Below are 20,465 nucleotides of genomic sequence, written 5' to 3'. Positions count from 1 at the left end.
GCACTCGACAGGCCGGGCCCCGCCTTTTAAAGCCGCAGTTAGTGTTTTTCATACAGATCTTTACGGTTTGTAATTCTGGCTTCAATACTACATTCGCAGCGGTACGTGAGAGACCGCTGACTCTCATACAAAGTCGCGCACATCTATGTGGACCCACAGCGGCCGGTCATGACCCTGACCAGCCTGACACCGTCGAGCTCATTCACTCGTTCTTCACCTTGATACACTTCTGTCTGTTTCCCTCACACACACAAACACGCACGCACGCACGCACGCGCTGTCCTATCACTCATTATCAGCCTAAATTGTCCGAAAGGGAAGCGGAAACGTGTGTGGCTGCGTTCCCGTTTGTGTGCGTCTTCATTGACTTTGATCCCGCGAGATTGTGGCGTTCGATTCAGTGACAGCAGGTGCGCTCTGACCGACGCCCAAAATGGATCGGAACACATTTTCGAAGGGGGTGACGAGGATCAGGAAATGATAGACTTCAAAGTTGCATTCCCAATTCTTCATTGCCCGAAGAAAAGCATTTTTGCGCCACAAAAAAACTACGGCCGTCCTCACCGTCTTGCGCCATATTTAAGCTTTGCTCGGTGCTTCTTTGACTTTCTTCCCCCTGTGGAACACATGGAACATTGAAACATGCACGCATGTTCCTCTGCACTTCAAGCGCGGCTGCCAAGTGAAGACATGCATCACGCCGAATAACGTAGGCGCGCTTTAAACGTGCATCAATGTTGATTGCGGACCTCCGTCGAACGTTTCGTCAGGACGGGCAAGTGTACGGCAGCGCTTTTGAGAGCAAACTGCACAAAAGGCCATACAGGGAACCCCTGCTTGTATTCAAATTGTAACTTCAAACTTCATATTGCAGTCAAAAGACCCTTCGAGCCGTTTCATGCCAAACTCGACATAAAGCAAAGAAAATGACACGTTGTGTATTTCAAACGACCACAAAACTTCACCTGAGGAATCCCCCGCTAGCCTCGTGCTCACACATAACCGGAAAACGAAATAGACGGGCTAACGGTTAGCATCCGCGGTCGCGCTCTTATCACACTTTCGGAAAGGGATGTTTAAACACAAGGAGTGGCGCAAACCGCGTACACAAACAATATAACAATACTCCTGTTCTTTCTGCTCTGTGGAAGAAAATGACAAATACTCAAATAATCTTGAGGTGTATAGCAACAGAAATGGACAAAATAAACAATAGTTTACAAAGTACTGCTGACATGCAAAATATGTCCAATTTATCACGAAAAGCAGTATTTTCTGGACCAAAAAAACCCTAACCTCTCTCAGTTCTCGTGAGGACAAGTTCTGCCCCGTGGTCGGCGAGCACCCGAGCGCGTGACACGCCCTTCGCTCGGCAGACTGCGGCGGCCGTCTGACTCGGCGCGCGCGCGCGCACACAGAAAAAATATCTGCCACGCTCTTGCTGAAAAGTTGCTTTGCGTGCAGATGAGAGTGAGAGCGCAGCAGAACTTCTCCCAAAACTGGGGCCTCCGCCATTAAATTATCCATCATGCAATTAGACCCGGCGTGGAAAGTGGGCGGGAGAAGAAGATGTTTTGGGGGTTTTTTTTCCTCGGACGATGCCGACGATGATACCGTACTCTCATGGCGAGCGTTGCGGAGGAACAAATTTCACGCAACTACATTTGATTGAATTACCAAATGATGTCATTTGAATCAATTACATCGCTGGGAGAAAATGCGTACTTCAATGTTGCTTTTGGAAATTTCCATGATTACAATTTTGAAAAACAGTGGCAAAAGCTCGGTTTTCTTTTCAGACGACTTCCTCCTTTTCAAGCCGACGCTTGCGATGGGCTCTCTCTGGTCATGAGCCATTCTATTTCCCCAATGTGACCTTGAAGCAGCACCTTGCGGTGCAATCGGTTTGATGCTTACACATAAAAGAAAAGTGACTTTTGACCAATTTCATCTTCATCGTTTTGGACTTTTGTATGGAACGTTCACTTATCTGGTTGTCACATGAAGCGACATTGTCTCAATGGTGCCCATTTGTCATGAGGTCAACGTTTGATGGTATGGTGGTTTTCCACATGAAATGCAACAAACCTCTTTTTTCCCCACTATTTCTTTATATCTCATCGTCTTTTGTTATCAGTTATTATTTGCGTCACGAACAAATATGTGGTAAATTCCCAAATAATCTTTGGTTTTAATCCACTCTTTATTTTGAGGAAACATCCAAGGGTCCTGCAAGAGAAAGGTCATTGGTTGTATTACTTTGAGAAAGTCATTGAAATGACATTGCCTTCCTATTCCGTTTTCAACGGGTAAGCGAGTACATTTCCGAAGTCATCTTCTCAAGTTCATCCTATTTTTGACTCTTTGCTTTCTCAACTCAAACTAGGAGGTGCGCTTTCATGGCAGATTGGAGACGCCGCAAGGCGCGGGTTATGAACGAGAGCCCTTCCCTCAGATGCGTCTTCGTTATTTTTTCAAGCGTTTCGGCTTTGCTGCTCGTTTTAAAGTGGGACGCGACAGGCGTCGGGGTGCTGACATTCGGCAAAGGTCGCGTGGGCGAGAAGAAAATTAAACGGCTCAAAGCGATGCACCTTCCTTTGATTCGCGTTCCATGCAAAAGTAAATATATATATTTGCACTTGGTGAGTTTCGCATGATGCGCATGAAGACGCGTCGAGCCGGAGCGGATGGAAACGCATCACATCCTCATAATGAAACCCAGAAAACCGAACGCTCTTCGGCCAACTTTGCATGTCGCGGGAACCGCTCAGACTTGAACACCAAAACACGTTTTCTCTCGATGAAGTTTGTTGTAGGAAGCAACACATTCATCATAGCATTGTAGAAATGGTCATTTTAAAAAGCTCAAGTATTGAACCCAGGACAAAGGACTCAGGACGGCGCTGACCTGACCTTTCCGACCGAGAGAGACACGGCAACGAGGCGTCCGAGGCGGGAAGGAAGGCGGCTCCATCTTGAGCGAGATGGGCCGATAGCGAAGAGGCGGCAGGAGCCAAAAGCCGCTCTCAAGTCGTGAGGAGGAGATGGCGGCGATAGGGACACACGAGGAGTTAGCTGGCCGGGGGAGGAGGTAAACATTCGGGGAGAGAGGCTAAACGACGGAGATAGCAGAAAAGCTCGCTCATCCGGAGAAACGTCGACTCAATTCGAGTCGAATCAAAAGTCACGAATGGCGTGCGTGTCGAGTGGCAGTTTCTGCCGTGTGCATTATGTGCTGCCGCGCAGGGCGGCGTTCCCGGGGTGGCAATTGAAAAATTGCCAAATGTGAAACGGATCTGTCGTGGATTGGCATGACATGGCGATCGTCGGCGTTTGCATGGAGTCGCCCTCTGTTGAGGGGATGTGGGCTGGGGGGGGGGGGGGGGGGGGGTCACCAGTACAACAAGTACAAACTGTTAAATGTACTCGAGTCCAAAAGTCAACATTATTGTTACTGTCAATTATGTACAGTACCAATTCCAAGTGTTCACGACTCAACTCGCAAAGTGATCTTACTGGCAAGTCGAACAAAAGAAATCACCGGACACACTTTTGTCGCAAACGAAATCCTGACAGGATCATTTCGTGCTGTCGTCCTCAGAGCCTGAAAAACGTCAATAACCTGTTTTGACGGAGCAAGGAAAAGAAAGTCGTTTTTAAATGCACGGGGGTCGGGTCGCGGGCACAGCGGCTTAAGCGGGGAAGCACAGACTTCCCTCTCCCCAGCCACTTCATCCAGCTCTCCGGCGTGTCCTGGGTCGTCCTCCCGGTGTGGTGGGACCTGCCCGGATAACCTCAACCAGATGCCCCCACCGCCTCGTCACCCTCTCTCTGCGCAGGAAACCCATGTCGGCCGCTTGTATCCGCCATCTTGTTCTTTCGGTCACGTGACCGAGGGTGAGGGCGGGAACGTGGATCGACCGCTAAATCCAGAATCCTCGTTCACCACGACGGACCGATACGGAGTCCGCATCGCTGCAGAAGCTGCATGATCCGCCCGTCCAACTCCCGCTCCATTTTTCCCTCGCTCGTCAACGAGACCCCGTGATCCTTGAACTCCTCCACTTAGGGCAGGCCCTCCTCCCCAACCCGGAGGGCACTCCACCCTTTTCCGACTGAGGACCGCGGCCTCAGCTTTGGAGGTTTAAATCTAGTTAAGGACCATGAAAAACAAATATTTTTAACTTCACTTTACTCTGACAGTACAATATTATACTGCATAAGCAGGATCTGATGTTACTGCTACGCTCAAGCTTGAGACATAGCAGCTTGAAATATTAACTCTCTCTCTCTCTCTCTCGCTCGCTCGCTCGCTCCCGCACACGCACACACACACCCTCAGGGTCATGTTGTGGTTTCCTGCAGAAGTATACATGTAAGATTAATGTGTTCGAGGGAAGGCGGAGACTACTAATGTAGGGCAAGGACGGGGCAGAGTGAGCCTCAGCGCTGATCAAGTTTTGTGGGCGGCGGGCGGCGCCGGGAAACACTCGGAAAGAGTTTTTGCCGGCACGCGGCCCGGCGGGGACATGGATCCCGACCGTGCGCCGGGACTGAACTTGTAGCGTGTGCGCACAAACGGTGCAGAGTTGGACATTTCAAATGAAGGAGGGGGTCTCATCATAGAACGTTTGCTGTATCAGGCTTAGAACAAGGGTGTCAAACCCATTTTTGTCACGGGCCACATCATCTGTTTTCACTCCCTTATAATTGGTTCCATCCGTTGTTATGATGAGTAATCTTAACTCACGTGCTTCAAAACCCAACGAAATGCTTTTGTATCGCGAGAGCTCCGAGTCCCTCCCTTCTCGTGCAATGGACTAATCCATTTTCAGATTGCGCGTGTGCAGACTTGATTCAGGAAAACAAACTTGTCGGCGCGTTGTGAGGAAAATGAAGCGGCCTTATCCCAGTGGAGCGGAGAAGAGGAGACAATGAGAGGAAAACAAACCGTTTTTCATCAAATGGTCAGTGTGGAAGGCTCCATGACGAGCTTTGCCTTGGGCCCCTAAATGACCAAACACGCCCTGCCCTGTATTCATGTATATATACTGTGCAATTGCACAGTATATTGGCTGGATTTCATTATGTTGGTATTATTATTATTTTTTTTTTTTTTGTAAAAGCCGACTGGAGGTATTTTGCACTGTATAACTACATTTGATTTATTTCCGTAATTTTATCAGCGCATCTCTTATGGACCTTGAGTTTGTAATTAACAATTGAATTGAATTATTACATACAGTCATGCTAAATTGCCCTGCAAATGATTACTATATATATTATTAACAACGAATTTGGAATTTGGTCATCGAAAAATGCGGCATACAACTATTTGAATATGCAACTATCATTAAAACAATGTTAACACCAAAATCAGTGCTTTTCATGGAAGTCTGAACCACATTACAGCAAAGAGTAACCAGCAATGTTGCAAGTAAAGTTAGTGTAACTTAATAAAGCTATTGTTGCTCTCGTTAATACAAAGAAAATCAACGCCCTGCGTATGTTCGGCAGTTACGCAAATCAAGGATGTCCCGAGCAACGGGTCACAAGCGAACCGCGATGTGCCATTAAAACGTGAAAAATTGATTAACAGAAAGCAAGGGATGGCAGAAAAAAGGAAACGAAGACAAATGAGCAAAAGATCCTAATCGCGCACACGAATGAACCACAGCGAGGCCATGAGACGCGAAATGACTGACATTTCCGCGGATTTGACTGCTGTATTGCGGCACGTCACTCGGCAGAGCCGGGCTGTCGTTCACTTTGCAGATGAGAGTCATGAAAGTGACATGACCTGCGGCAAACAACAACAAAGCGACAAAAAGTTCTCGTTAGGAATCTCTTAATTGCCTCATTTGGGAGGGAGGACGAGATGGCTTTTTTTCGTTTGCGACGACTCCCGACACTCGTTAAGACGGCGGTTTCGTGTGCGCAGCCTGATTAGCATTGCGCCCCATGTTCCACTGCTGCGGCTTCTGAGATAGGCTATGACAGAGCGAGCACGCGGAAGGATGAGACGGCGAGAGAGAGAGAGAGAGAGAGAGAGAGAGAGAGAGATGAAGGAGGCCGACGTGCTGGCTCAGCATTGTGCCGTGCGAGGAGGGAGGAGAAGAGGGGTGGGAGGTGAGCGGCGCTGTGCACACAGCGGCCAAATCATTAGGTACACCCTCACACCTCTCGTCAGCTCCGTTAGAGAGCGTCGCTGTCGGCCGGAATTCTCCCATCTCTGAAATCTCCCCTTTTTCAGGAAATTCAAAATTTGCCATCTTGCATTGTTCACGTTAATATGACACCTTATATTGCTATCATATACTCTTACCCCAACATCATGTTTATTCGCTAATTGAATTCTCTGACAAATCGTGCCAACATCTCCATCGAGACAAAGAAATCCTTCGATACCCGACAAACGCAAGCCACCGTGGATCTTCCCAAACTCCTTCTCAAAGAAAGGTCTCGAGTGATACAAAAACCCCAAAATCTAACGATGAGCCGACGAAGCAGAAATCAATCCGCACCGAAACGTACCATCGTTGTGGCTGACCAGTTTCTTCATTACATGATAATTGCAGCAATCAATTTTGAACAAAACAGGCTTACTCAAATCTATCTAACCTATTTTCACTCGTTACTGTCGAAAAATCATCCAGACTTTCAATCTTGAGGTGACAAAACGCCGCGCGGCTCCCGCAGTGTGACGGAAGAGGCAGCACTTCTCAGAAAGTTCCGCGTTCAAAAGAGTTCATAGATTTGTCTCGAGCTGTAATCAAATCAAATAACAGACGGCATCGGGACATACCAATAGTATCGAGACGTGAAAAAATTGGAACTTGGCCACATTTCCACCCGACAGCGCCGCTATGTTGCTTATTGTGGTTGTGGTCGCAGCGGTGCAGAACCGCCACAGTGTTGCTCTTTGCGCGCGTTTCCGCAACAAATGTCGTCGTGAACTCATGCCCACTGGGTTAAAAGTCCACACGTGACGCTGCAGCCCATAATAACGACACGTGCCAGTTGTATCTGCTCGGTTATTGCGCCACTTTGTCTCCGTCACTCGTGCCTGTGAGCGATGGAGTCGTACGCTTCAGGTGTCATCTGGTGAGCATCTATAGACGGGAAATTGGTTGGGATTTGCCCCCTAATGGCTCTTGGGGGAATATCGCCATCCATCTCGGTAGGAGTCTGCACTTAGCATGAAGAGGAGATGTACAACACTGCAATCAAAGATGGAGACGACTGAAGGAGGTGGGGCAAAAAAAGCAACGAAGCTAGGAGAGGTGGAGAGAAAAGCGCGCGTGGGTGGGAATTGCGGTCGGTGTCCATTGACTCCTTCGAGTGTTACAACAGTGAGGCGATCGATCTCCCTCGCTCCACTCCCATCGGCGCCTCCCTCTCGGACTTCCTCGTCCTTCGCAGATTTCATCTCCTCCCCTTCGCCCTCCGTTCTGTACTCATCTCATCACAAATCTATTTCTACCCTATTCCAAGATATCGTCCAAGACAACGCCTGCTCTTCAACGTGATGATTGGGAAACGTCTAGAGCCCAGCGCTGTCTGGAATGAGGCGGCAATTCGCTTAACACAGAAGCCAGAACGTCAAGCTCTGCCCGACTCTGTGGCGGGTACCCCGACAGCTGGGAGTCAGAGCAGTCAATTTGCGGCAACGGAAACTGCCCAGAAATGTGTGCTCGGTGGACGTGGGTCAGAGGTTGTCAAACCTTGACCCAAGTTCAAGAGCCGCTGCTCTGGAGCGTTTCAAACTCACAAAGCTCAATGGGTTAAAAAAAGCTCCCGCGACGTCCCACTCGCTTCGTCTCTCTCCCCCCTCCTGTCCTCGCCGGCGTCTCGGCTCCTCTCTTGACGTACGCCTTTTGTCTTCTCTCCATCTCGCTCTTTATCCCGTCTGCTTATCTTCCTCCCCACACGCACTCTCTGGCGCTTTCGTCTCCAGCGGCGTCTTTTGTCCTTTGGACTCGATCGTTAGGCCCTTTTTGCTTTAAGCTCTAAATCATTCTCTCTGAGAGCGCAGCTTGACATCGTCTCTATGTTGTCTTCAACTTTTCAGGAGTTTGTTTTACTTTGTTTTTCGTAACCTTCATTGAAGCAAGAACCCATTCATTCAGACCTTTGCTCGAACTGCCCGATTATGCATGAATCTAGAGCTTTAATCTTTGGTTTCGTGAGATAACAATCAGCGGATAGTTTTTGTAAGCGCTGTTCGGCAGCGGCGGGAGTAAGTCACACGTGCAAGTCATGAATGAGCCTCAAGTCTTAACCCTCAAGTTTTGGTTTCAGATCAGGCCATGGCACAGCTAAAAGCAAAGCAAAGTCGCTCCAAAAATGGACAGCCAGGAGCATCCATTATACTGGGCAAACCTGCAGTTTTCCTTGACAGATTTGCTTTTTCAAAACCTCATGTCACCATTGCGGCATCCTCCCACTGGCAGAGATGACCACGGGTTTGTCTTGAAGCCGCATTCCGCGACCCAGTTTACGCTAACCCTAAAACGCTCAAATGGTATCTCATTTGAAATGCGGAACCTTTGAAAAACACAAAGAAAGGTTTTGAAAGGTGGCCCTGCAAAGAAGAAATGGAAATAGAAATGAAGTGCTCCCAGTTAAACGTGATCATTATAACCCTATGAGATAAATAACATCCTTATAGCCTCTGGTCAGTGTGCAAGAAGCTTGTCACAGCGTTTATTTCTTTTATATGTCAAGTTTACATCCTAAGCAGTGATCTTTTCTTTCTTCTTCGGCTTTAGCGGGGTTGCGTGTGTGTCTTTATTGGCCTCGTGCGTAACGTACATGGCTGTGCTGCGCACCGGATTTTCACGACCATAAGGCGCACTTAAAAGTCTTACATTTTTTCTCCAAAATGGACGGCGCGCCTTATATTGCGGCGCGCCTTATGTGTGCACCGAGTTCCGAAATCTAGAAATATTGTTGTGTGATGAGCGCTGCGCTTGTCTGACTGGGAGCGTTTCCTTCCGACACGCTGCTTATATAGAGGAAAGGCGGACGTGGCCGAGTACAGCATGCGGACGTAAAGGGTGAAGGGTGCGCGTGAAGGAGGGCGCTAAAGGCACGCCCCCGGTAGGTATATAGCGCCGGTGTGCGCATTGTGCAAAACAACAGCGGTTTGGCTAAGGACCCCGAAAACGGCACCTACGAAGAGACGTGCGTACGAAGCACAGTTTAAACTGCAAGCTGTCAGTTACGCGGCGGAGGAATCGAGCAGCCGCGAGAGAATTCAAGATCAACGAATCCACGGTTCGCAAGTGGAGGAAGCAGGAAAACGAGTCAAGAAGACGAAGCTGAGTTTCTGCAGAAACAAGGCGAGGCGGCCCGAGTTGGAAGAGCAACTCGAGCGATGGATTAATGAGCAAAGAACAGCCGGGGGAAGCGTCTCTGCAGTCACCATTGGACTGAGGGCAATAACGCTTGCAGAAGAAATGAAAATCCAACATTTTCAAGGAGCTTTCGTTTTATGATACGGCGCCATCTATCCATCCGGGCAAGGACTCCCGTGGCGCAGCAACTTCCGGCGGATTACAAGGAAAGGCTGGCCATCTTCCGCTCCTTCTGCAGTAAAAAGATTGCCGACGAACACATCCGGCCCGACCGCATCACCGACATGGACGAGGTGCCGCTCCCTTTCGACATCGCGGTGAACCGCGCTGTTGAGAAGGGGACCGCCACGGTAGCGATACGCACAAAAGTCGGCTTTTACTGTTGTGCTTGGTTGCCATGGTAATGGACGGAAACTGCCACCGACGGTGATTTTTAAGAGGAAGACGCCGCCTAAAGAAAAGTTTCCAGCCGAAGTCATCGTTAAGGCCAATCAAAAGGGCCGGACGGACGAGGAGAAAATGAGAGCGTGGCTGAGCGAGGTGTACGTCGAGAGACCGGATGGTTTTTTTCTACACGTCACCGTCCCTGTTGATCTGTGACTCCATGCGCGCCCATCTCACAGCCGCTGTGAAAAACCAAGTGCAACTAAGACTGGGAGGCAACGGCAATTCATATCAGCTTTCCTAACGATTCTGAAGGTGCGAACTTTGGGCAGGACTGCACTTCATCATTATTATTATTATAGTATTTTGAAAGTCCATCTGGATCACACTCACTCACTGAACTTGCAGTCAAAAGTATGATATATATATATATATATATATATTTTTTTTTTTAATGAAATTCCTTCCATTCATTCCCATTGTTCTGTCGCCATCCCTCCTTGTTTTTAACCTCATTTAGCAGTGGCAAAAAAATAACTGCATTTGTGAAGCACCCTCCACATGTTCCACATCCAATGCAGAGGATGTTATTAGCTTTTTTTCTTGCAACGTGCGTGTACCATTTGACGCCATAAATGGTGAGAGTTGAAATACTCGCGCTTGTAAAATCCATACAGTATATCCACGGATGAATAGCCCGGGGCCTCTCGTGCATGCGGTGAGAGAGCGAGAGCGAGAGAATGTTGGAGTCAGTAGGGAGTAACGAGCTTATTAACTGTGGAAAAGGGGCAGGAAGTGGTGGTTGGAAGTGGCACGCGGCTGCAGTCAAGCAGGACTTTCCCCAAAGTGTTTTAATGGTAAAATATGTTGACCTTTGCGGGGGCGGCGAGGAAATACGGCAGATGGCCGAGTTTGACTTTTAAGCAATACAGAACATAACAAGCACGGGGAGTGCTCTGCGTCCGGTCCAGTGTAACGGAAAGCAGCCTCGGAGAGTTATTACTTGACAAAAGTCGACGGTGCTTTGTCTTCAGCTGTCAGCCAGTGCCAACAACATGTCAGGCGCTGACTGAGGAGGTTGCGTTGCAACATGCATACCGAACGCACAAACGGGAAGGCTCGGCTTCTGCTGCACGGAGACGTCAGCTCTGCACTTGCCATGGTTCGCATTCTGCGGTGGGAAGCAATTACCGTCGCTTATTATGAGTTTGTGCGTCTGAGCAAATCAGTCTGCCCTTTCGGAATTCTTTTTGCGTGCATTCGGGGAACAAAGTCAGGCAGGCGAGACGCAATCGGCAACTCGCAATCCATTTTCATTGAAATACAAGGTGTCCCAAAAGTCGCTCGACGCTTCCTTTCTTCTATTTCCTTTCAGGTATCATTCGGACAGGTGAGGCCATCAGCATTTGACGGTGTCGACTTTGCAGTTTTCGTCAGCATTTCGTTCCCTTGCCCGTGACTCGCAATTGACATTGGATCAGCGTTGCAAAATTGCCGCCTGCCAAGAATTTCAGTCCAGTGCGGCCCTCGGGAGAGACCTTCCCTGGTTTTGCCCAAACGCCTGCTCTGAGAGTTCAGTGTTTTCGTCAGTGGCGGTACGAGCATGCCTTCCGCTGCGTGGTTTGCCAAGAACAGATCCTATTTTGAGAGACTTGCCAAGTTAGTGTAAATTGTACTTGGCTTTGGAGCAGTGTGATGGCCAGAAAGTTCTTCAAACGGTTGGCGACAGGAAAACATCTTGCTCCGATAACTCATGGCCAAGGCAATGCTATGCTTTCAAAAACTCTGAAGTCTACAATCCCAAATGACAATGGCCTTGCGTCTGTCCAAATGATACCCGAAACAACAAAGCAAGAACAAAAGAGGTGTGCAGTGACTTCTGGGACAGCCTGTACTTTGAATTGATCTTGGAATTGATTCCAAGTTCAGCTACAATAGGCAAAGGTTGCATCATGCACCGGATCACCCAGCGTATTAATTTAGGATCGATATCCACTTTGAGATGCTCAGGTAGAAGTACGGTACTACTGTATGTTCTGAAGGTCCACGACTGCTTCCTCCCACCGCTCGCCATACGTGCTAAGCGACACACGGCCCGATGTGTGGTTTGGGATTAGCACTCAGGATATTACAGATGACCACACTCCGGTTTGACCTTCCGTGTCCGGCCAGCCAAACGTGGATGGATGAGCTTTTATCTGCGGCGGCTTCCGGAACGTCAGTCTTGCCGCCGAGGCCGTGGTGTCCGATCAGAAGCCGCGGCCTGTTGTTTGTTGGCAGACAGATTCCACACCGACATTTCTTGATCGGAGTACTGTGGTACTTGACATTTCAAGCATGCGACAAATGCATATGAACAGCAATACGCCAGAAAAGAGACTATTCTCATTCGTCTGCATAAATGATTACATATTGTCGATTTCGACGACTGAATAATTTTCACGTGGAGGTACTGTTGGTTTGAAAGCTCTCACACACACACCTGCTGTCGACTGAGGGAAAACTGCCAGCTGCTCCCGTATTTCTCTGTTCTCATTCATAGTTGATGCTCCTCATTAAAAGTTGATCACGGGAAGACTTGCGCACTGACGTTTCTTCTAAGTCGTCGTCCTCGACTCTTCCGTTTGCCGCGCCCTCAGACGACGCGCTACCCGCGCGAGCCCATATTTCGGCCGCTTATCGGTTCACTGCGAAACAACAGCCCGCCGTGAGCGGGACTACAATGGCATCGTGAACGCCGCAGTGGATTGGCATTCAGTGAGCACTTATTGTTGGAAAAAGTATGTAATGTACTCGTACTTGTGTTTACATGTGTGGTTTTACCCAAGTGCGTCAAGATAATTAAGGCCCTCTGGCCACCGAGCGACGCGGCTGAACGTGACTGAAGTGGAGCCCAAAAATTACCGTTGGCAACACTTGGCCACACATCTACTGAGGCCCTGCAACTGAAAAACTGGGACCCAGTGTCAGGTTTTGAGGCTCCGCATACAGTACAGAGCACTGCGCGCCACAAAAACATGGCGCCATTGTCAAAGAAGAAGCAGATTGCCATATTAAGAGGTTTAATGATAAAAGACAGGCTGTCGATATTTTGAGATTGGTCGTTAGCCGCATTTACTGACCGCACCCGCGCTTTTTCGGCGACAGACTCTCCACGCTTTGCTTTCTGATTGGCTTGGTGCCGATAGTGCTTCGGTACCGCTGCTCACGCGGAGCAAACAATCGTGTCCCTTCTCGTCAATCCCGCAGAAGGTCACAGTCGCACACGTTGCAACGTCTTTACTATTTGAGCAGTTCCCCGTGCAAATATCAGGACTCTGGCTTTCCTTTGAGTCGCAGCGGCCCACGGACGTGCGCCCGTTTAACCCTTTCCTCGTGTGTTTGCTTCGCAGAGCCGCAGTTGAAGGGCATCGTCACGCGGCTCTACTGCCGACACGGTTTCTACCTTCAAATGCTGCCGGACGGCACCGTGGAAGGCACAAAGGACGAAAGCAGCTCCTTCTGTAAGTCGACACGTGTCCGCCGGCGTGATGGAGATGATGTGGGTTTTCATCGACGGGCTAGTAAACCGATCTCCTCTCGTTGTGAGCAGAGGTGGCAAAATAACTCGCACACTGCACTCGAGGATTTGAGAGCCTGTTCGGTACTCCGATTAGAGTACACACCCCGCAACACAGGTAGGTCGATTCTCGTTGTCGGGCTGTCGCTGCGGTTCCCCAGATCTCAATCAATCAATGCACCTGACTCGAGTCACATCATACATGCGTCCCACCACGGTGTGAGAAACTCAACGGTGCAGACGGGACACATGACTAAAAGCATTCCTCTTCTCCCTCCAAGCCTGCCAGCCGGATCACCGTTGCATGATGGCATATTTCCTCTGTGGCAACACAGCATTTCTCTGTCACAGCACTGATTCGGACGGAAAACATGTTAGCACAACTGTGGGATTTACGGCCCTGTGGGAGGGGCAACGGATGCCCGGGTGAAATTTACATTCGAGCAATTCATTAAGACGTTTTTGGCAGCAGGACCGCTGTTTGTCCTTTTTACGTGACGCAAACATTGGCAGGCCGGCATTTGCTGAACGGGGACTTTGTTTGCTTCGAAGTTTTGATTTGGTCAAGTGGACCGTCGTTGTCGAGGCCACATTTGGTAGGCTTCAACAAACCCCACGTAAGACAAATATAAACTTGGCCTTTGTCATGTCTTTTATGGGAGTGACTTACAGTGGGTACGGAAAGTATTCAGACCCCCTTCAATTTTTCACTCCTTGTTATATTGCAGCCATTTGCTAAAATCATTTGTTTTTTGTTTTTTTTTTGTTATTAATGGTTTACAGCGCCACCTACGGGATGAATCACGAAGCGACCGACACCGCCCGCGGGTATCGATCGACACGCTGCAGGGTGAGACTCGGGACGTGGCGGCTTTGTGTCGTGCTGCCGCCTGGCCGTGACACAAGCAATCCCGTCTTCACGGGCGAAGAGCCGGGGGCACCCGTCGGACTCTATTTGTCACCCGTCCTCCCGGTTGTCCTGGACCGCCTGGCCGATGCAGGCGAGACACGGACAAAGAGGCCCCGAGGGACAGTGCTACACATCCGTGGCGTAATCTGTCGATAGACAATAGAGAGATAGACACGAGGCGCGATGCCCGCACAAGCACGAACTTGGTCATACCAGACATGGGGGAAGCCAACAGTCTTAGGTTTTTCCGCAGCGTTTTCTGCCGGCCTTCTGGAAATGTCGATGTTGAGGATATTATTTCAACGATAGACGCGCAATGATAACGTTCCCTTACGCAACCCGATTGTATTTTCATTCATCCAGGTTCTCTCATTCTCAGGGCAGTGAATGCATCACAGCTGGACTGTTCTGATTGTCTTAGAAGACGTTCCGCCTTCATCCCTTCCACGAACACTTGACCCGAAGAGTTAGCCTCTCTGTGCTGTGACACGCGCCTGCTCGCCGGTTGCTCGCTTTCCCCGCTACACAGTGTCTTCACTGCACTTGACATGACGAGACGGGGTTTCTGGGTTTCCAAAAAAAAAAAAAAAGTCATTCGCACATGGTGACCGAGGAAGCCAAGGTCGAGCTGTCTGCCAGACACTATGTTTACTTGATTGTAAAATGAGTATAACACGAATTAGTTCTTCACTTTCAAAATGTTTTTCCACAGTCAATGAAGAATTCCACTTATTTGGACCCCAAATGACTGTTGCAGAAGGAAAGAGGCGGGGTGACGATGGGGAAAAGAAGAAAAAAGATTGGGGTGATGAAAGCCATATTGACTCTCAGCGTGTAGATCAGAAAGCCACAAGGAGCGGCGTCATCCTCTGACTTTTATCCTCTTTAATTAGCATCTCCCGCTGTTGGAAAGAAATGTTATTTATCTGCCTCTTTGCTCGAGAACAAGTCTTTCTAACACTATCTCCCGCCATGGGTTTCTGTCTGACTTTCCCTTGTGCTTGATATCATTCAGCACAAGAAGAGAAATCAAAGGCTTTGAGAACTGGGAGGAACAAGAGCAGGATTGTGAGAGTGAGCGCCTGAATAGCAAACGACTAGAAGGGAGTCGGGCCAGCTGCCGTGTCTTCGTATTTCCACAATGAAATGAAGGGAAAACGTCCCAGCACCCCAAAAAGTGTTGGCACGTTTTTCATCCGAAGAAAAAAGCACTGCACGATATTGGACTTGATGAAATCATACAAGTAAAATGTCAAGAAATAAACATTTTCATGCGTTAATTGCCACCGGGGGCAGTATAATACATACAGACAGACACACGCCATACATACTTCAAGATGACAGAGCTGCAGTAATACGAGTTGTTTTTCGCAGAGGATCAAGAATATATTCCTGGGAGAATTGCTATAAAGCCAATCTACATCTACACGTGTGCTCCTAAATCAGTTTTTTAAAGGTTTACAACTACCGTCATAATAACGCTAGTTTCGTGATGGCATTTCCGATTACGCGTTCGCGTTAAGCTCTTTTAAGTCGAGGAGCAAGGTCGCACAATCCCGCCATTTGCATGGCTCAATTGTGTGGCGAGATGCCACCGGACCTCCTGCTCGTCCTCCTCCTCCACTTCCCCCTCCTCTTCCTCTTCCTCTTCCTCTTCCTCCCCGCATCCAATCTACCTCCACATTCTCCGTGCTTATTTCTTGTCTTTATTATCTCCGGGCCACAAATTGACCGGCAGGATTGATTTGGCAACACCATCCCTCTCCTTTCCGCTCCCCGGGGAAGAACGAATAAAAGTAACCAAAACTTTTTGGGGTGATCCATTTTGTTTTCCAGAGTCAAATTGAATAAAACAGAGGAAGAGTGAGGGCTTGTGGGAAAATGAGGTACCGATGGGCCGCCGGTATCCCCCAAGAATAGGATGAGGATGATGGATGCGATAGCAAGGACCTTTTTATCGGGGAATGTGGAAGAAAGCAAACTACTTGTCAATTTGAAGGCTAAAATGATGCAAAAGTGGGCTGAGGGCCCAACAAAAGCAGAGTTTTTCAGTCATGCGCTCTCCCCTCGATTTGTGCTCTCATCGTGGCACTCGGCTCATTTGCGAGAGCGTCTCTTTGAGATGCGCAGATCGATCGCGGAAAGACAAGGTGTAACGCGAGGACTGACATTAACACAGTGAGGTGCTTCATCAGTCAGTGGAATTTCCCTTCACATTCCCACAAAACACTTGGACGAAAGTTGCTCCGATTCCCAAACTCAAATAAATTGCACGGCAACCGTGATGTTGTTCCTATTGGCAAGTGAACGTAATTGCAAGGTCTCTCGGTCTCTTTTGGTCGCGTCCCACCTCCCGCTTTGTCTTTTTGCTGCCAATTTGACTCAATGCTTCTTTGTGTGTTTTCAACAGCGCAGTTCAACTTGATTCCTGTGGGCCTCCGCATCGTGGCGATCCAGAGCTGCAAGACCGGCCGCTACGTGGCCATGAACAGCGAGGGCTACCTCTGCACTTCGGTACGGACCCCTGACTGACCTTCGCTCTGAGGGAGCTCTTTCAATGATCCCTTGAACGTATCCTGCTGAATTTGCAGTTCATTTACTCTAAATGTGGAATTCTCCACGTTATGGGCGGATTGCAGACAAAATTACAAGGGGGTCCTCGGTTTCCCGCAGCGCCGACATCAAATGTTTCGGCGTTCCCAACGGCGCATGATGAACTCGTTTGCGCAGTGGCCCAAGAATACAGCGTATGGTAGGGATGGGAATGGATCAGAATTGAGCCATTCCCATCGTTCTCTCGATATTGCTGAGCGATTCCATTCATTAAAAGAAACTTTAAGCATTTGACCCTGACAACTTCTTTAGTAACTTTTAGGATTCCTGCCAGGATCTCTGCTCTCTTTTACTCCACCGGATAAATGTCCCAATATAGGACACTTTGGCTCCTAATATTGACAGTGCTCCTTTTGCATTCAACTTCAACCGAAAGTCATTCAGACATCAAACAAAGAATTGTTCTGTCCAAAAGAAACCATTTTGCAGAATAGCTTCCCTGCGATAATAAATCAACAATTTAGAAAGTGCCACCTCCGGAGAGAGTCAGGGGAGACGAGCGCAATCATCAATCAATGACTGGGGACCAGTTCTTCTCGAGGTTTTCCATTTCTAACCTTACGCTGTACATGATGATGCTGCACAAGAACGCACGATCAGCTTGAGCTGGACTTAATGTCCTTAATGTATATATATATATATTTTTTTTTTTTCTGTATTTTTTTTTTTTTTTTTTTAAAAGCCATTAGTGTTTTTATAGCATAATTGCCACCGTTAAAACTGTTACAGTCTGCATTCTTCAATTTGTAAAAAGAAGAAACTATCGATGTTGCCCTCCTAAAACAAAACGGAAGTGACATTTTGTGGCCATATTTCATTGCATTTTCCGAGCACTTGCGAACCGCTACTGTGCACTAACAGAGAGAAGGCGACCCGCTTGTCCGAAACACTGGGGAGCCTCGCAGAAAATCCCAGTGAGATTTGTTTCACGTCCCGACCTTCAAAAAGCGGCTCGGCTCTCGTTCTCCGCAAATGTAAGCCTCCAAACGAAAGGTAGAAAGAAATTGAGGAGGGACGCATTTGTCTTTTTTCTCCCCCCCGCGGAGGGGCCGACGCGGCCGGAGAAAGAGCCTCGGTCGTGGGCAATGCGGGAAGAGGAGCGATCGGTCGGGACCGTCCCGGCGGCGTGACCTCATCAAGGGAAAGGTTACGCAGCTAAAACCTGCCGTGCCCTGTGGTCAACTGGCACGCTCGCCAGCTGCGCTACTGCGAGAAAGCGCGCAGATGCTGCTGTCGCAAGCGCTTTTTGTCTCGAGCCGCATCGTCATCGGGGTTTCCCTCCGAGGGCCGTTATGATCGCGAACCCGTGTAAATTTATGATCGCCTCACATTATTACATATCCGTGAGATGCGTATCGTTTTGAAATCAGAAGCCATTCCAAAAATGTTTGTTCAACTATTATTCCATTGATTTAAAAAGGGGCATTGGGAACAAAAACGTTTTGCGATAAGACAATTTGCAATTTTGGTGCTTGAGTAAGAAGCGAAGTCGACACACGTGATTTGCTTTCGCTTGATTTTGATGCCCGTGGGCAAGCGGTGCAGCAAAACATATCCAGTAGATTGACAATATAACAATATTCACAGGCGTATATTCTTTATCCCTTGGGGAAAAACGACTAATATGACCGCAGTTTACTAAGTTACTGGGAGGAGTTGTAAAACCTTTGTATACTGCCCTCGGTGGCCAAGTTATGCAAACCAGAAGGAGCCGCAACGAATGAATCGCGACGTACAAACGGTTTCATTTCCCATTTCATTGTTACCATATGTTTTTTATCGAGAAAAAGGTAGACAGAAGTTTGTGTCACTGCTTGCAAACGCCAGGCGAATTATTGACAGTAACCCTTCCCTTTGTACTCCCCTCTCAAAACAAGCTCGGACAACAATGATACGTACACTCTCGAAAGCGGGAAAGGAAAAGGACCCCACCGCACCGGCGAGAGTACGTACCGAAGCGCCGGGCGCATGAGTTGTTCTTCGAAATCCTCGAGGTTCCTCAGAGTGCTTTGCGGCTTTTCCGGGAGGAGTCAAATGAGCATTCCGAGAAAGGAACGCTGGAAGTCGGGCGAGCTCGTAGCAAACGGCCGGCGTCTTGCCGTCACTTCGGTTCCCTATCTCCCTCCACCGGCTGCTGTCTTCTTTCTTTACCGTCCAACTATTTGCGTCGGCCGCATTGTGTTGCGGTTCATTTTTTCGCCTCCGTAAGTGCATCCCCGCCTTCCTTATCCGCCGTCCCCGTTCTCTCGTCCGGCCCGCTCGATGTCCCGCCCGGCACATTTACTCGTTCGACATCGAAGCCATACGATCATCAATCAAATTCATTTGCTGTTGCTAGTTTGAACACCAAATTACAAAAGTGATGATTCAAAATCAGTCAAGAAATAACCTGTGTTAGGAAGAAAAATAAATAGTGCTCAGCTGAGAACACGGTGGCCCATTTTATGAGACACGTGGTGTGGAATAGCCTCCTGGGCAGAGACCAGAGGGAAATCACGTGTGGTTGCTCCTCGTGTGTGTGTGTGGAGGCACGCTGTGTTAAACTGTGTGGTAAAGACAGACACACACACACACACACACTTTCTGCCGTGTTCAATTTGGCTTCCCGCCGCACGCCCTCAGCAAAGCCACATGCGCAGTCAGGTATAAACACAGAGAAGCAGCGAGACGTAATCGGGCCGGACCGGTACCGGGGGCCTCCGCCGGGCGAAAACGTTGTCAAACTCACAACTCCCGACGACAGCGAACACAGCTTTGGCCCCGAGGACCCAATATTGAGAAGGTCAATGCAGAAGCAGGGCGGAATTCATCCTACGTCAGCTGTAGAAGCACAGACCAATGCTAAATAACGGCAGAATAACAATGGACGGACGGATTTCTTTGGAGCTGGAATACGTCGAAGTCCGTTAGGGAAAAGAAGCTGGAGTCCGAGCAGCTCCAACAAGCCCAAACAATTTCTTTTCAAAGCAAATTCATGAGCATCTTCTGGTAGAGACTGAATCGCAATCGGCGAAAAACGGACATTTCATATCATTTGCTCAATAACGGTGCAGACGTGGCCCGCTGAGTTTCCTCTCGAGGATCTATCCGTTTTACTGATCGAAGGATTTGAAATATCGGCAGTTGTCATCCATCAACAGGTGATAACATTTTCAAACGGTGAATACGAAAAAGTCCGTAGCGTCCCAAATGAAGTTCCGTGTTTTCTAACGCCCCTCCAACAAAACGCCCGCTCGGCACGGCGTCTCCTCCCCGTGACGTCGCCTCTCGTGTGGCGGACACGTGTGGCCTGCGGCAAGGAGGTGAGAGGCCACGTGACGGATGGAGGAAGAGGGCGTGAGGGGGAGAAAGCCCACGAGGCAAAGGAGGAGAGAGAAAGAAAGAGCGCGAGTGCGCGGGGGCCGCAGGGATATTTCGGCTGCCCTTTGGAAAACCCAGACGATATCGCTTCGTACGACAACCCGGATAAGTGAATTTTCCATTTCAAAAAAAAAAGGTCCAAAATTCGAAAGATGAAACTGCTCAAAAGGCAGTCTTCTTTTATGTGTTCAAAAGTGGAACAAAAAGGAGTCAAACCTTTTCCAGACAAACTCATTAAAAAATAGGACCCGTTTGAGACGACGGCAGAAAGGCAAATGAC

At 48.7% G+C, this 20,465-nt stretch overlaps 1 protein-coding gene across 1 annotated transcript in view; it reads left to right on the top strand.

Moving 5' to 3' along the window:
- fgf11a (fibroblast growth factor 11a) overlaps nucleotides 1-20,465 on the top strand; it is a 28,630-nt gene that overhangs the window by 3,475 nt on the left and 4,690 nt on the right. The window contains exons 2-3 of the mRNA XM_061669006.1: nucleotides 13,136-13,246; nucleotides 16,623-16,726. Of these exons, the coding sequence (XP_061524990.1) occupies nucleotides 13,136-13,246; nucleotides 16,623-16,726 (215 nt within the window). The remainder of the gene's footprint in view (nucleotides 1-13,135; nucleotides 13,247-16,622; nucleotides 16,727-20,465) is intronic.

This window comes from Phycodurus eques, chromosome 23 (assembly GCF_024500275.1).
Source record: "Phycodurus eques isolate BA_2022a chromosome 23, UOR_Pequ_1.1, whole genome shotgun sequence".
NCBI classification, from domain to species: domain Eukaryota; kingdom Metazoa; phylum Chordata; class Actinopteri; order Syngnathiformes; family Syngnathidae; genus Phycodurus; species Phycodurus eques.
This window is presented reverse-complemented; position numbering and strand designations above follow the sequence as displayed.